This window comes from Emydura macquarii, unplaced genomic scaffold (assembly GCF_026122565.2).
Source record: "Emydura macquarii macquarii isolate MOO-44397 ecotype Brisbane River unplaced genomic scaffold, CSIRO-AGI_Emac_v2 contig_2768, whole genome shotgun sequence".
Classification (NCBI taxonomy): Eukaryota; Metazoa; Chordata; order Testudines; family Chelidae; genus Emydura; species Emydura macquarii.
This window is the reverse complement of record NW_027132905.1, coordinates 30,929,057-30,946,085: the sequence shown is the minus strand read 5'-3', so window position 1 is coordinate 30,946,085 and position 17,029 is coordinate 30,929,057. Positions and strand designations below refer to the sequence as shown.

The following is a 17,029-nucleotide window of genomic DNA, read 5'->3' as shown; positions in this document are numbered from 1 at the left end:
GGCCAAAGCACAATTGGAGTTGCAGCTAGCAAGGGACATGAAGGGGAACAAGAAGGGTTTCTACAGGCATGTTGCCAACAAGAGGAAGATTTGGGAAAGTGTGGGCCCCTTAGAGAATGTGGGAGGCAACCTAGTGACGGAGGATGTGGAGAAAGCTGAGGTACTCAATGCCTTTTTTGCCTCTGTCTTCACAGACAAGATCAGCTCCCAGACTGCTGTACTGGGTGGCACAGAATGGGAAGGAGGCGAACATCCCGCAGTGCCGAAGGAACAGGTCCAAGACTATTTAGAAGGCTTAGACATACACAAGTCCATGGGGCTGGATGCAATGCACCCGAGGGTGCTGAGGCAGTTGGCTGAGGTGATTTCAGAGCCATTGGCTATTATCTTTGAAAGCTCGTGGCAACAGGGGAGGTCCCTGAGGACTGGAAAAAAGCAAATATAGTGCCCATCTTCAAAAAAAGGAGGAAAGAAGATCCAGGGAACTACAGACCGGTCAGCCTCACCTCAATCCCTGGAAAAATCATGGAGCAGGTCCTTAAGGAATCCATTTTAAGGCACTTGGAAGAGAGGAAGGTGATCAGGAACAGTCAACACGGATTCACTAAGGGAAAGTCATGCCTGACCAACCTGATTGCTTTCTATGATGAGGTGACTGGCACTGTGGATGTAGGGAAGGCGGTGGATGTGATATACCTTGACTTTAGCAAAGCTTTTGATACTGTCTCTCACAGTATTCTTATCAGCAAGTTAAAGAAGTATGGGTTGGATGAATGGACTATAAAATGGAGAGAGAACTGGCTAGAGCATAGGGCTCAACGAGTAGTGATCAATGGCTCCATGTCTAGCTGGCAACCGGTCACAAGCAGAGTTCCCCAGGGGTCGGTCCTGGGGCCGGTTTTGTTCAACATCTTTATTAATGATCTGGAGGATGGGGTAGATTGCACCCTCAGCAAGTTTGCGGACGACACTAAGCTGGGGGGAGTGGTAGATACCCTGCAAGGTAGGGATAGGATACAGAGTGACCTAAACAAACTGGAGGATTGGGCCAAAAGAAATCTAATGAGGTTCAACAAAGAAAAGTGCAGAGTCCTCCACTTAGGAAGGAAGAATCCCATGCACAGCTATAGACTGGGGACCGATGAGCTGGGTAGCAGCTCTGCAGAAAAGGACCTGGGGGTAACAGTGGATAAAAAGCTGGATATGAGTCAGCAGTGTGCCCTGGTTGTCAAGAAGGCTAATAGCATATTGGGCTGCATTAGGAGGTGCATTGCCAGCAGGTCATGGGAAGTGATTATTCCCCTCTATTCAGCATTGGTGAGGCCGCATTTAGAATATTGTGTCCAGTTTTGGGCCCCCCACTACAAAAAGGATGTGGACAAGTTGGAGACAGTCCAGTGGAGGGCAACAAAAATGATTAGGGGGATGGAGCACAGGACTTATGAAGAGAGGCTGAGGGAATTAGGCTTGTTTAGTCTGCAAAAGAGAAGAATGAGGGGGGATTTGATAGCAGCCTTTAACTACCTGAAAGGGGGTTCCAGGGAGGATGGGGCAAGGCTGTTCTCGGTGGTGGCAGATGACAGAACAAGGAGCAACGGTCTCAAGTTACAGGGCGGGAGGTCTAGGTTGGACATTAGGAAAAAGTTTTTCACTAGGAGGGTGGTGAAGCACTGGAATGGGTTACCTAGGGAGGTGGTGGAATCTCCATCCTTAGAGGTTTTTAAGCTGAGGCTTGACAAAGCCCTGGCTGGGATGATATAGCTGAAGTTAGTCCTGCTTTGAGCAGGTTGTTGGACTAGATGACCTCCTGAGGTCCCTTCCAACTCTAATATTCTATGATTCTATGATTCTAAAATGAACAAAAGTAAAACAATTGCTAAATTAGAGCTACCTATGTTGGAGAATTACAGAATAAAAGAGGAATGTGAACATCAAAAATGACTAGCTGAGCAGAGAGAAGCAGAAGCAGAAGCAGCTGCCTACCAATAAGTCTTGGAGTAGCAAGAGAAGGAAGCCATAGAAAAAGAGGAGAGGCAATATATCCTAACCATGATGGAAAAACATGGACTGATTCCACAGACACCACGTATTCCTTCTCCACAAGATACATCCAACCTGGAAAAGCTCTGGGCTGCATACAAAGAGACAGACTGTACTGAAGAATGTTTCACTACTTTTGATAGGTTTTGTGACTTGCCTAAAGTTCCAGAAGACAAGAGATTCCCCACACTGATTGCAAAGCTGCCTTGTAAAGCATTGAATGTATTTAATGAATTGCTGATTGATTGGGTTTGAAATTGAGTTAATTGAGTTTGAATTTGAAATTGAGTTTAAAAAGCTGTATTGCAAAGGTTTCAGTTTACCCCCAAAGTGTATAGAATGAAACGTAGAGGTCTCAAAATGCATTACAAAATGATGCAAAGAATGTGCATAAATTGTGCAATCTGATGAAAAAATGGGCTAAGGGGAAAGGGCAGAGGTTTATGACCAATTGTTTGATCTTTTTGTACAAGAATATTTGGACATATGTTCTGAGGAAATCAGACAAGCTATCTGGGATACATCCCTAGATTCTGTCCACAATGCCATGGATCTTGCTGATGCATATGTGCAAGCTAAAGCATCCAGTGACTACAAGCCTCAGAGGAAAGGGCAGAAGCCCACTGTTAAGGAGGCCCCATTTTGTCCCTGGGAAAAGAGAAGGCACTTGGGAGCCCAGGCATTCTCCTTCCCAGAATAGATCCTCCCTTAGGAATCTCACTCAAAGACACCCCTGTAAAGGAGAACAGTCCAAGATGATTCACCTGTGATTCCACTGCTGAACACCTGAGGGATAACTGCCCTAAACTGAAAGAAGCTAATCCCACATATGGTACAGCCCAAGTTAATGCAGCTGTACTTAACACAGAATCCTAAGAGGTACCTGCAGGTTCTCTGATTAATTGTGTGAGCTCTGACCTGTTGGAGATGGACATGGGATTTATTAAAGCTGCCAGGGTGTATGGTAAAGAATGTATGGGGGTGGAGAGATACGGGGGTTTAAATTTCTCTAGTCAGGAGAAAAACGGTTAAACAGGCAGACTTGCTCCCTGGAAAAAGTGCAGAACTCCTAGCAGTGTGACAATTCAAAATCAATGTACCTTTGGCTAAAGTAACTCCACCCTAGACAAAGGAATGTGGTTCTGCCACCTGGTAGGTATTTCCAGATAAGGGGAATGCAAATTACATAGGACCATGTGGGGAAGGAGATTGCAGGAAACAGATACATTTGTATTTTAACAAACAAAAGCTGGGAAAGAAACCGTCATGGAACTTGCTTCATCAGAAGACTCAATGTCGCCTTCCTCATGGCTTGAATGAACTTTACTTTAGAGGGTAACCTTCAGAAGAATTCATTTCAAAGGCTCACTGGACTATAAAAAGAGGAGCAGATAACCCCAAATTATCTTTCACCGAAGAAGACAAATGAACCAAATATTCTAGACTCTGTGGGAGAGCCTGATCAGAGAGGTGGTGAGCCATCTTGTTGGGAGAGAGATTGGTAAAGAGACTATCTTGAACAAAGGTCGTAGCTTGTTTTGTTGAGTTTTAGCTTCCAGAAAGTGCTTTTCACTTTCAAGTTGCTTGTAACCATTTCCAACTCTACCCTTTATACTTGAACTCACTTAAAAACCTATCTCCTTTTGTTAATAAATTTGGTTTACTTTTAATTTAAACCAACCCAGGGCTGTGTCTGATTTAAAGTGAATGTTAACTCCAGTTAATATGGCACGTTGCTGGGTATTGTATCCTCAAAGGAACTTTAATATTTCTCTGAATGATCCAGGATAGGACACTACATTGCAGAGCACATGGTTTTGGGAAAATTTAGAACTCTGTGGTATTCCGATCATCTTGCCTCGTGTAACCACAGCGGGACTGTTGTGTTGTAGGCAAGCTGCTGGGAACAGAGAGCTGAACCAGGGTTTAACAAACAGACACTGAGTTCATGTTTATGTACTTGCAGGAAGCATCCAGGCAAGAGTGCTACAGCAGCAAAGCATTTTGAGGGACTCAGGAAGGAAACCCCTCATTGGTTTGGATTTCACTCCAGAACTTGACACATACCTACTCCATCTTATAGAGAATTAAGTCAATGTAAAGGCAGTATTGCTTCTTGATTTTATTTTATTACTTTCCTCAGCAGTCAGGTTTCTGTTAACCATCTAATTTCATATGATGTTTAAGACTGTAGCTTCCTGGAGTTTTTGTTTTGCCTTAATATTCTGCATAGGCCATGAAACAACCCCTTTATGACCATAAAATTGTATGTAAAATTGGAATACGAATCATTTCATCTCTAGAACACTGCTCTGAATCTGGCAAAGATTAATAGTAACCAAAATGTATTAACAAAACGTCTAAAACACTTTATCTGAATATCTCAAAGCACTCACAGCTTCTTTATGAGAGAAGGCAATATCCTTAGCTTCCTTTTACATTGAGGCACAGAATGAATTTATTTACCTGAAATCACGTGGCAGAAATGTGGATAGAAGTCAACTCCCCCCAAATTCTAACCCTGCTTTCTTTAACTTCAAGATCATGCTTCGCCTTGGAGATTACCTCCTAGCCACCGTCTAGTAGTGGGCTGTTTTACGTGATTTGGTGATATCCGTCCATTTCCCAACAGGTAAGTATCTTCTTCATCCCCAAAACCAACTGTAGAATTGGCACTGATTAGCCCATTGTTGGTAGAGAAGACAAGGACTGACTCAATTCATTTCTATGAGGCGTTAGTTCTAACGCCTAATTATGACCATTTACACGACCTTGATAAAAGTTCATTGCTGATCAATCATTGGAGAAAGTGGGAGGATCAGGCGACGAAAATCTGCGCCGTCTACGATGGGCATAATCTCATTTGGGGATCACAAGCAGGTGGAGTGTATGGGTTGTGGTTGGAGCTTGGGAGGAGAGAACCTGATTACCCTCGATCCCCTCCGCCGCTCCACCCCCATTCAATCTGACCGCTGGCGATACTGGGAAAGTTGTATGGACGCTTCCCATGCTGGGTAGCTAACCAGGGAACCGCGAAAGAAAGAAGCGGTTAGAGAGTGGAGAATTTTTTCCATAGCAAATCAGATACATTTGCTTCTACATACCTACGTCCTTGAGTTTGGCACATACCCAGGGATAGGTTCCAGGCTTCCTGGTATTCCAGATGCGAGCTGATGGGTAGGGAATATCTAAGGAAAAGCTTAACTGAATAGTAGAAACAATGCAAAGGAAACTGATAAATCATTACATCTAGCCTGCAGCTTTCACGCAGAAGTGCTTTCCTCGGAGAGGGGTTAGACTCCTCGGGTCCAGCACAGCTGAACGAGCTAGACCCGTTATTGCAGAACTGGGGGGAGGGATAGCTGAGTAAATATGATTTTATGCAACTTTTGCAGAGCCTGAATCCTGAGAGGGGACAGGGAGATAGCTTGATCCCCAGTGCCACTTAGAACAGCCACATGGGGTGACCTGCTCCAGTCCCGCCTCCTTTCTCCCAGGAATGTCCCAATCCCAGGAGCCAGAAGAGAGGTGGTGGAGAATGCTAGTTGTTCCCCCAGCGCCGACGAAATCCTCAGGGAGCTGGTGAAACAAGCTTGACAGCCCATTTTACCACCAAAGGAGTTCAAAGGGGCCAAGAATCCGGCGAAGTATGTAGAGGGATACTTCAGCCAGCGTTGAAGGGAAGCCGCATAGGTGAGAAACGCAACCGCCACTGTGCTGCAATGGCACACCCAACAGATACTTGAAGAAGGAAAGCAAGGAATATAACCTCTTCCGTGGAAGCTACAAGATGAAGCATTTCAATGTTGTTAACATGCACTCTGGTGATCGCGGCAAGTTACAGGGCTTTAAAAATGTTCTAGCAAGCTTCGATCAAGTCCTTGCTCTGAGGCTATGATAACACTATTCTGCCCAAGAAAAGGTAAAAACCAAACCAGCTGAGAAATCGTTTCTAGCATGGCTGCTATTTGTTGCCCATAAGAAAAACCATGTATCTAGCTGAGCTATTAAAATACATTTTATTGATATAAATCAAACACTGTGAAACAAACGTCATTTGGAAAAGAATGTATCATGCACTGCATGTCGTGTTCCGAAATGAACAGTAATTCAAAAGCCTCGCACTATTCCTTCTGTGACTCGGGCACACACTTCTCGACACGGTTTCCATGCCCACAGACCAAAAGTGTATCTCCAGAAAATTTGTTCCTCTGCATTATTTTAAATAGGTCTGTCAGCCGAAATCTTTAAACCCAGAGGAGTAGCCGATTCAGAATCCGAGACCTTTCGGCTCTCGTGGCAGTGAACAAACCAAAACTCCAACCAGCTGTATCCCCACTCCCACCTGCCTGGCAAATTTGTACGATTTTGGCCTTCCTCGGTGGACAGTCATCTACGGTGGAGTTTCTCAGAGGGCTCCAGGCCGAGTACAACTAGCAGAGGAGTTTATAGAAGGTGGTTGGAGCCTGGTTTTGGATTGGGATTTTGCCAGCTCGGTTTTCCTGACCTTGAGTTTAATACCTTAAATAGTAACGTAGGATGAAGTGAAAGAAAGAACCGCCCTTTGATCTGCCAGGGCATTGATGAGTTTGTGTGCGTGAGATCCTCACCCCCTCTAAAGGTGGGTCCTCCCATGCAGTTCACCAAGCACAATGGGGAACTTGTCCCAACCCATGCAGTTTTTTTTTACACCTCCCATAGGGGAAAAAAAAACAAGAGTGGGGAAGGAAATCTTGCTGAGATCCACTGTACATCATCACCAAGGGGGCTGTTATTGGTGGAAAAGGCAGCAGAGCCTTCCCCCAAATGTGGAGATCCAAGGAGGCCAACGTCATCCACTTAGAACTGCTGGGCCATGTACCATGTCTGACCTCCATGCGGGGTCCCCGACTCCATGGCAACTTGGAGTCATTAAGACTATCATAACCAGGGACTCTGCCATCGCTGCTCCTGAGATTTTTTAGATAAACTAAACACAAACAAATGATATAATCCCACTCTGTGCATCCCCTAGATGCCCAGTCTCCATCCCCCTTCCACATCACAGACCACAAGCAGGAGCCAGATGAGGGTCCCTTCCACTCCTGGGAACGCCAGATTTGCTCATAAACTCTCTTTAAGAACTCTTATCAGATCCTGGAAACTTTGTTTATATTTTTAATAAATTAAAACCCAGCCTTCCTATGGGAGATTTGCTTTGTTCAAGGCGAACGGATCAACAATTACAACACCTGGCTCTTGTTTGGCTATGTTTTTAACTGCCAGTGAAGTCAGAAACAATGGGCTGCTTTTAGCCTGCTGTGCGCTGCCTCCGTGTCCCCTGTGTAGCAGGTTTGAGATCCAGGTCTAAGGAATTATTATTCCATACGCCTTAATTTATGGAAGGAGTTCTCCCTGACCAGACACTATTTATGTTTGCTTAAACCCGATTAGCTCTCTCAGCCCCCTTGATTTTAACATTGCATTTTGCAGCGATTCCAGTGCATTAAGCAGTCAGAAACACACACGTGTACTTGATACATTCACACAGCCGCACGAGAAAAGAAGTTACAATAGTTACAAAATGGAGCTTGCTCAAGGCTTCCTGGAGTACGCGAAACATGGCCGAGGGCTGCTCGGACTTCCAGCCCCCAGAAAAGTCTGCAGGATGATGTGCTTAACACAAGGCAAATCCTTCGTTTAATCCTCACACCCACTACTAAACGGTCACCTCCCCAATAATACATAGACCAGCTACCACCCGTGCAAAATGACACGGGAAGAATCTTAATGTCAATCCTCCCGTCTCCCATTTCATTCCTTCTCTCAGTTCAAGTGCTACAAATCCATCAGCTGCAGGCCACAGGCTGGACTCGGTTAATTACAACAAAAGGTACTTGTGCTGCAACCAATGTCTTAGCATCGCACTGTTCTGCAACTTATCAAGGAGGGCACTCGTACGGAAGGACCCACTGCATGAAGACTGCAGGCTGGAAAGGGCAACTGACCCTATCTGGCATTATTTCAGGTCATTGTTGATCATCACGCTGTCGCCTATGTCGCAATAGGTGGCCATTTTCTTCCTCTTCCCAAAAGTGGAGAAGCTGTTCTTGTCCTCCTGACCCAGGAAGAGAGGCCCCTCCTTGTTTGCCGGCACAGTTGGGGTCCCTGGTATATAAACGTTGTGCTGATAATCCAGAGGCGGGATGTGCTGCGGATACAGGGGGCCGTACCGGGCGGTCCAAATGATGTTGGAGGCCTCGGGTGCCTTCTGGAATTCTGTAGAAAGCGAAAGATAGCTAGTGACAGAGAAAAGCCTCTGGGGACCGCAGAGGATCAGTGTCAGGCAGGTACGCTGAGCATCCCCGCCAGATTCACCTCCCTCCTCCCCCCCATCCTATACGTCTTAATTTGCCTTTAACATGCCCGAGACAGCAAGAAACAAATCAATCCAACGGACGCGGCTGCAGGCACTAGCATAGCATAGCACTAGTTCTATGGCTTTTGTGTGACTGGAACGTATTAAGGTTCCTCGCACTACCGTGATGAGTTTCCACCACCACAGCGCTCCCCCCACCGCTCCCACCTGGTACACTCTCTCCCTAGGGCGAAGCTAGGGTTTGGGGCAGCCCAGGCTCCAATGAGGGATGAAGCACGTGCTTAGATGGAGCAAGTGGGGAATGAAAGACTCAGGTAGAGCCTTAGTCTGGCAGCCTGCTTCCCTTCCCCCGCAAGTCTGGGAGCCACCGGCTTAGAGTTTAAAGAGTGATGTTCTGCCTACCCAACACTAACCTGAGACTGGGGTGACCAGAGTACGCAGCCTGTCGGGTTCTTTCTGGACTCCTCTACGGACTCCCCCTACGTCCTCCAAACTCTGCGCACTAAAGAGAACGAGCAAGACAACAAAGACGCCATGAAGACCCCACTCAGATTCGGGTCAGCAATAAGCTTCCCGCCCCCTTTACACCGGAGCATTTCCTCTTAGGATCCGGTTCTGGTACCTTTTCAGGGCTGATCGCTGTATTTTTGAAGGCAGCCAGTCGGTGTTGGGTTGTTTGAGCTGTAAAACACAGGACATAGATGAACATCAGACACGTGGATTTTCCGTCTTTATGGCGCCTGGGTTTGCCATACGCATCACCCGCCTCAAACGGCCGGTGCGATGCGACGCAGCTTTTCACTTTAGCTTTACAAAGCTACGCACACAAAGAGAAGCTTTGAGTGCTTAATGCTAAGAGCAAAGGGAATTGAATGCACTAGGTTAGATCCATCGGCTATATGGCTAGGTTAGGTTGGTCTGAGCTAGATGAACGCTGTCTGCTTTTCGGGTGAATTGAGACGCCCCTGAAACTCCATGTTCCATGAGATTAGGGTCGAATTAGATGCACCGGGAAATAGGTAGGAAATGATCGCTAGAGAAAGAGAAGCGAGGTGCCTTCTAAGTATAGCTCCTAGGATTCTGTGAAACCGATAACTCATCTAAAAATCACACCCATACTTCTGACACTCCGCGGGTAGTGTGCAAGGCAGAGACACCGAGCAAATAGCAGGGTAATTAACGTTGCCCTCACTATTTTCCTTGTTCCCGAGGTGTATTTACCTTCCCCAGTGAAAGCTGAAGTTGTCCCTCCGCACTCAGTTATCGGTCTGCTTTAGGATCTCGTGCAGATTACAATATTTAATTACTATCCCTACAAAGGCTCAGGAACAAAGCTGCGGCTCGCTTGTGGGATTTCAACAAAGGGAGCTGTCTTATCTTTTATGTTTCACCAGTGAAGCAACAAGCCCGCCGCTTCCAGAAATCCATTGAAAACCCTCTCTCGCCCGCACTGTAACCCACTTCAATTGCTCTCTGTAGATATGTTGCCGGTCTAAATAATCTGTCTTCTATTCTAATCCGTCTCTTTCAAAGAATAGAGGGTGAGGGAACATCGGACACGAACATGAACGGAGAAGCGAACCGGCCTTTCAAAGAGGCTCATTTGTATTCTGTTTTTTCGGTCCTCCTCCACCTTCGATCCAAAACACAGACAAGAGAAACTCGAGTGAAATCAGTGGAGTTACAGTGGCACGAGTGAGAGAAGAATCCGGCCAGTTACTAACTGGCTAGATATAACTGAGCCCTTCCGTGTTCTGAGAGCATTTGGTAACACAGGGTTTTTTATAACAAATAGAGTTGCCCCTTTACAGAGCCATCCGACAGCTCTCAAAGAGTCCCTCCGCCATTCAATAATTAAGCCTCACAGCACCTCCATGAGGTAAGTAATCCTATCTCCATTTTATAGAGGAGAAACTGAGGCACAGAGACAACAGGAAATCTCTGACAGACCCGAAAACTAAGCCTTCCAGCCTTGTGTCTCCCCCCCCCCCCCCGTTCCCACCCCCACCCAGTAGATCACGCCTCTTCTCTTCTCCCCCCAGTTTCCAATTCTCAATCCCCGTCTGTAAATCTGGATCCAGTCTTTCATTACAGATTTTTTCTCTTAATATTTGTAAATCTTTTTTTAATTTAGTTTCGATTGAGGAGGCTTAGTCTGATATCTCCCTAAACCCGCCTGAGGCTGAGAGGTGTGGAAATCAGCTGTGTACGTAATGTCTCTAGGGGGAGTTTGTAACTGACTGGAGGAAAATCGCATTAACATATTAGACAACTGTGTCCAATGATCCAAGGGAAAATGTAAAAAGAAAGCCTGCTTACAGACTGTCTTGTGCTTATTTTCGAAAAAGGATATTTTGTTAAAAGTAAAATGTTGGTAAGTGGATTAGACTTCTCATCCCCATCCATCCCCAGTAATCGCGTTATTGAAAGAGTATTTCATCTAAAAAATTAGACGTTATTCATTTAAATACCTAACAAATGTTGACATAAAAAACTCTATAAATCTTTTTTTCTCTCCAAGCGCAGAGTCTAGGGTTTTGCACCATCTAGTGATCAGTTCACTGAAATGTCAGGCATTTGTCTTCTGTAAAGTGCTTTTCCCCTTCAATGACAATATTTCAGCATTAATTTTAATAGATGCCAGAAGAAAAGTGGTGTCCTTTGGAAATGGGGAAATGGCGAAGAATCTCAGTTACAAAGGCAGTGAGATTCCTCTGAAAAAACTTAACAAGACACCAGGTCTTAGCTGTAAGGTCTGGAGAGGCAAATACTGCAGCGTGACACCCTTTTTTAGCGTGACACACTTCCGTCCCTTCTTTAGTTTGGGAAAGATTTGACAGGAAACCTCCCCCGCTCCCCAACAAAACCACCTAGGGCGATTGATAAATAATCATAAAAACCGAAAGGAATCCTCATGCCTAGGAAAGCACTGGGTCTGGGTACTGATGCAGCACTGGGCAGCGACTGCGTCTGAATCTGTTTGAACAGGGTGTAATTGCCTGAATTTCTTAGCGAGACAAAGGAGATGAAAAGCCCCATGGGTCACTAGAGCGCCTGAGTAATCCGTGTCGCCTGTGATATGCGCGGAGGGGAAATACAGAATTAAAGGGTGACATTTCAAGGGGCTAAAGCCACCGCTTGCTTTGCTGCCCGGATGTCACGTCTGGCTCTACTGAAGGAAGGTTACAGGGCAGTGCAGCCCCGATCGCAGGCTGAGCGGAGAGCCCTCAAAAGGGGATTGTTATCTCCCGAGACAGCACTGGGCAAGCTCTGTATTTCAGCCTTCACAGAAGCCGGAGTGCCACTTCTGAGCGCTTCTTGCTAGTTTGCTCATTTAAAACGAGCCTGACGTTTCCCAAATCATTAGCTCAAATGGTAAGGAGCGTGCTGGAGAATTTCCTGCTGTCTGACGGTTACTAATTCCGACATTGCCACTTGATCAAAGGTTCGGGTAATTATCTTTAAAAAGTTGTGCCTGAATGAAAGGATTTCTCCCAGCTCAGATTTGTTTCGGGGAGGGAGGAACGGGGCGGGGGAGGAAGAGAAAAAGGGGGAAAGCTCGGCTAAGCGTTTAACCCTCTCTCCCTCCCCGGCGTCTCAATGAGCCCCACCGGCTGCACTGCAGCTCAGGGTTACCTGACTTGCGGCACCGAGAGTGTTATTGACTGCTCGGGGCGTCCTCCCTGGCCCTGGCAGGTTCTCGGAGGCGCTCTCGTTGTTCCTCGGGGCACGCGGGCTGTAGGGCTTTAGGAACATGAAGTCGCTCTTGGCGGACTCCGGGGTCAGACAGACTTTGTAGCAGTAGCCCGGGGGGCCGGTGCCCCCTACATCCATGCAGTTGGCTGGCACTTTGTTGCCCGAGGAGATCTGGGGCTTGATGTTGGAGTTCTTGAAGACCTCGGCAGAGGCCCTGGCTCTCACGCAGCAGCAGCAGGTGGGAAGGGAGCAGCCGTAGGCGTGCAGGGAATGCCGGTCCTTGTGGCACTTGATGGCCGCGAGGATGATGATGGCCACCAGAAAGGTGAAGGACACGGAGCCCAGGGAGACGATCAGATAGAGGGTGAGGGTGGAGGAGGAGACCTCGGGGTTCAGGGTGAGCTCATTGAAGTCGGACAGGGTCTCGGGCAAGCTGTCCACCACGGATAGCAGCAGGGACACCGAGGCGGAGAGGGGCGGTTGCCCGTTGTCCCGCACCTGGATGACCAAGCGCTGCCTGGGGGCATCTTTGTCCAAGAAGGCTCGGATGGTGCGGAGCTCGCCGGTGTACAGAGCCACGCTGAAGAGGCTGAGGTCAGTGGCCTGGAGGATCTGGTAGGAGAGTCGGGAATTCTGCCCGGCGTCCGCGTCTACGGCCGACACCTTCCCCACCAGGTAGCCGGGGTCGGCCGAGCGGGGCACGGCCTCTGTGACCAGCGATCCGTTGCGGGGCACGGGAGAGACGATGACGGGCGCGTTGTCGTTCTGGTCCAAGACGAAAACGTTGACTGTGACATTGCTGCTGAGCGGGGGGAAACCGGCGTCCTGCGCCTGCACCTGCACCTGGAAGTTGCGGATCTGCTCGTAGTCCAGGGAGCGCAGCGCGTACATGTGCCCACTGTCCGAGTTGATGGAGACGTAGGTGGCCACGGGCATGCCCTGGATCTGCCCGTCGGCGATGGAGTAGGACAGGTAGGCGTTCTGCTTGCAGTCGGGGTCCAGGGCGCTGACAGAGCAGATGGAGGCGCCTGGAGCATTGTTCTCCAGCACGTAGACGCTGTAGGAGGGCTGCAGGAAGCGAGGAGCATTGTCATTGATGTCCGACACCTGGACAGTCAGGATCTTCCTGGTGAGTAGCGTGGGCGAGCCCATGTCCCGCGCCGTAATGCTGAGGTTGTATTCGGCCACGGACTCACGGTCCAGTGGCTCCGTGGTGACCAGCGTGTAGTAGTTGCGGAAGGAGGACTGGAGCTGGAAGGGCACGTTGGGCGAGAGCTCGCAGCTCACCTTGCCGTTGTCCCCGGAGTCCCGGTCCAGCACGCTGATCACGGCGATCACGGTGCCCGGGGGCGCGTCCTCCAGCACGGGAGTAGAGACCGAGGTGAGAGTCACCTCGGGCGTGTTGTCATTGACGTCGAGCAGGTGCACCAGCACCCGGCAGTGCACGGCCACCGCCGAGGGGCCGCGATCCTTGGCCTGCACGTAGAGCTCGTGCAGGCTGGCTCGCTCATAGTCCAGCTGGCCCTTGAGGCGCACCTGGCCGCTGCGCGGCTCCACACTGAAGAGCTCTCGCACCCGGGGCGGCGCGTGGCCGCTGAAGGAGTACTCGATCTCGCCATTGGTGCCCTCATCCAGATCGGTGGCGTTGAGCTTGATGACCAGCGTGCCCTGGGGCGCGTCCTCGGGCAGGCTCACCCGGTAGGAGGACTGGTCGAAGGCCGGCACGTTGTCGTTGGCGTCCAGCACCGTGATGATGACCCCAGCCGTGCCCGACCTTTCCGGCAGGCCGCCGTCCAGGGCTGTGAGCAGCATCCGGTGGCTGCGCTGCTGTTCCCGGTCCAGGGCTCGCTCCAGCACCAGTTCGGCGAACTTGCTGCCGTCGCTGCGGGTGTGCACCTCGAGCGAGAAGAAGCCGTTGGGGCTGAGCTTGTAGGTGCGCAGAGAATTGGTGCCCACGTCGGGGTCCTGCGCGCTCTCCAGCGGGAAGCGGGCGCCAGGCAGCGCCGACTCGGTCACCTCCAGCACGAACTCGGGCCAGGGGAAGCTGGGCGCGTTGTCGTTGATGTCCAGCACTTCCACCTCCACGCGGTACAGCTCCAGCGGCCGCTCAATCACCAGCTGCAGGTGCAGCAGGCAGGCCCCGCTGGCCTCGCACACCTCCTCGCGGTCTATCTTCTCGTTGACGAAGAGGATCCCGTTCTCCAGGTTCACCTCCAGGTGCTGCTTGGCGCCGGCCCGCGACACGATGCGGAACCGCCGCGCGGACAGCTTGGACACGTCCAGACCCAGGTCTTCCGCGATGTTAGCTACGAAGGCGCCGTGTTCCAGCTCCTCGGGTATAGAGTAGCGCAGCTGAGCGGCCGCCGGGGCCAGGCAAGAAGTTACCAGGAGCAACAGCATCTGCCGGCTCCAAGTCCAGCCCCCGCCCCAGACTCCAGCTCCCATGGCGCCGAGGCCCATGCTCCGGCAGCGCCTCCAGGGGCAAGGCTCCCCCGAGACCTGCCGTGCCACCCAGCGGGGGCCTGCACTGCCTCCCGGGGAGGAAGGCATCGGAGGCGAAGGGAGCCGTGGCTAGCCCGGGACTGAGAGCGCCGCCGCCGCCGCTGCTGCTCCCGCTGCCCCCCTTGTGTTTGTTCGGTACTTAGACTTCCAGCTACTTTGGGGCTCGCAGAAGGAGCAGAGGAGGGAGGACCCGCCTCGCATTTCAGCACCGCATTGGTGGACAGAAGAGTCGAGAGCCTGAGCTGTAATTACTGCCGGAATGGTTAACCCTTTGCTGACAAGGGCGAGGGGAGGGGCAGGCAGGCAGGGAGAGTGAGAGATGCGTTCATTCCGATGCCCGGAGGACCGCAATAATTTCCAGCCACTAAAAGGTCAGGTATCTTCCCAGCGCAGCCCACAACTGCCTGCCGGAGACGGGTTCTGCCCCCAGCGGATTCACTGCAAGGAAAAAACCTGTTTGAACTGAAAGAATACAACTGCTGAATATGATCATACCACCCACTAGGTCCCAGCCGCACAGGGCCGCCCCGACCCGGCTTCGCTTCTCTGTCAAGAGAGATGAAGTTTATGTTACTGGTCACTCGGCGATAGGATCTCAAGCCCCGAGCAGATGAATATGGAGGGTGGGGGAGTAATATTTTCCCACAGATGTTTGCTTCATCATCACGGTAGATTAAAGAGCCCCAAACATACCGAAAGCCAAATCCTCCGTATGAATATCCCGACCTCAGATCCCGCGCAGGGATTTAACCTTTAACAGATGGTTAAGCTCCAACAGAATTGATTACATTTTACTGCACACCGTTTTCCTTGTAATGCCGATTTTTTTAATTACCAGAGAAGGGGATTACATCCCCGACAGCTGGATAAAGGCTGCTTCCATCGGCACAGAGACATGGAGAAAGGCCCCCCTCCTGCTTTCCCAACACCCTTTCCACTTAGAGCCTGCAGGATTTCCACAGTCTCTCTAATCCATCAGACTCTTCTACTGTGATAGAAGGAACTGCGGAAAGCGCCCTAAGGGGGCTCCGTGCGGCTGGCTGTTCAACAGATTTGACATTAACCTTTCTTTAGCAGCGCACACACCTGCAGTGCAGGCTGAGGCTCCTGCCAACGCCTGCCAGTGGGAGGCTGAGACAGAACTTTCTGCTTGTTAATTTTGCCCTTAAACCTTCATATTTGCATCTCTGGCTGAGGCTTCTCAGCCGCTCTTCGCGAAGGGAGGGCAGCCGGGTTGGAGACGGCTGTGAGACAGGGGTCCGCATAACGCGGGAGGGTGGGACTTCTTACACCCAAACCACGTCGGCTCTCTGAGCCCCCTAAATGTGAGCAACTCAACCCAGCTGGGATGGCGATTCCCAATAGAAATTCATTTTATTTGAAACACATCCTGTTTTTTGCCCCGAGGCACCCAATTAAGATTTCTCCATTGGACTATGCGGCTCCTACTTAAACATTTTCTTCAGAAACCTCTGTAAATTACATCGGGTTTTATTGGCCAGGAAGCTACTCGCTTCCCTTCTTCGTAGTTGAGAAGAATGGAAACTGCCCGCGTTAATTAGGGGATTTTATGCAGCCCAGACAAGGCCCCTAGTGGCAGATCCTTCCCGATGACTTGATTAAAGGAGATGATCTGTTAATCGATTTAAGGGATTCGGAGCGAGGCAGATTTCAGAGAGGAGATTTAGTTCTGCGGTGATATTTTACAAAACACAACTCGGCACGAGCGCTTTCGCCCCTTTGTCTGTTGCTCCGGCTTCTTACTGAATAATCGGGAGGTGTCTATCACAGTGAAATGACCAGATCCCCAGCCCCCACCCCCACTTTTCCCCAACCGCCAACCACCCAAAGTAAACGAGGCCGAATCCGGGCTGAAGGACCTGGGCGAGATCAGTGAGGGGGCTGAAGGTACTGAGGATCTCAGCCAAGAGGGGACGGGGTATGTGGGGTGGTAAAGGTGGGGCGGGACTGGAGGGGGTCGGTGATGGGGAGGGAGGTGAAGTCAGGCTGCAGAGAGGGAGGTTTCTGATGGAGCGGTGGGGAGGGCTGGGAGGTTAGTGTGGGGAGGGGGCCGGTGACGGCTGGAAGGGTCAGTGATGACAGAGTGGGGGGCTAGTGGTGGTCCAATGTGGGGTTGGCAAAGTCCCGAGGTGGAGCACTGAGGGCGCTGCGGAGGAAAAGGGGACACTCGATACCTCGCGGCAGCTGTGGCGGCCACGGGAACGTGAAGGACAGTCAGCTGTGAGTCAGGGGTAAGCTCCGGGTGTCAGAAGTAGGTGGGGGCCCGCGGCAGGGCAGGGAGCGTCTGTAAAGGCACCGGGGCTGCTAGCGACTCAAGGACCGGAGTAAGACGTTCCACGGCTCTGCGCCAGGGCGGAGACTGTCCTGGCTGTGAGCTGGGAAGCTCCGGAGTGGCAATGAAAGTGGCGCAAT

At 50.2% G+C, this 17,029-nt stretch overlaps 1 protein-coding gene and 1 long non-coding RNA gene across 3 annotated transcripts; one reads left to right on the top strand and one right to left on the bottom strand.

The window, feature by feature from the left end:
* Positions 1–3,253: 3,253 nt before the first annotated feature.
* On the top strand, positions 3,254–6,404 carry LOC137165599 (uncharacterized). 2 transcript variants are annotated; one of them, XR_010923430.1, is made up of 3 exons: positions 3,254–3,565; positions 4,582–4,672; positions 5,538–6,404. It is a non-coding gene; the product is annotated as an uncharacterized lncRNA (long non-coding RNA). The 2 variants fall into 2 exon arrangements; XR_010923429.1 differs by having other exon boundaries at positions 5,436–6,404.
* LOC137165598 (protocadherin-10-like) lies at positions 6,398–16,080 on the bottom strand. The gene is made up of 5 exons (XM_067566906.1): positions 15,683–16,080; positions 12,035–15,034; positions 9,021–9,079; positions 8,812–8,900; positions 6,398–8,298 (listed from the first exon to the last, which is right to left on the bottom strand). The coding sequence occupies exons 2-5, from the start codon at positions 14,642–14,644 to the stop codon at positions 8,039–8,041; spliced, it is 3,018 nt and encodes a 1,005-aa protein (XP_067423007.1). The 5' UTR covers positions 14,645–15,034; positions 15,683–16,080; the 3' UTR covers positions 6,398–8,038.
* Between the last annotated feature and the right edge of the window lie 949 nt (positions 16,081–17,029).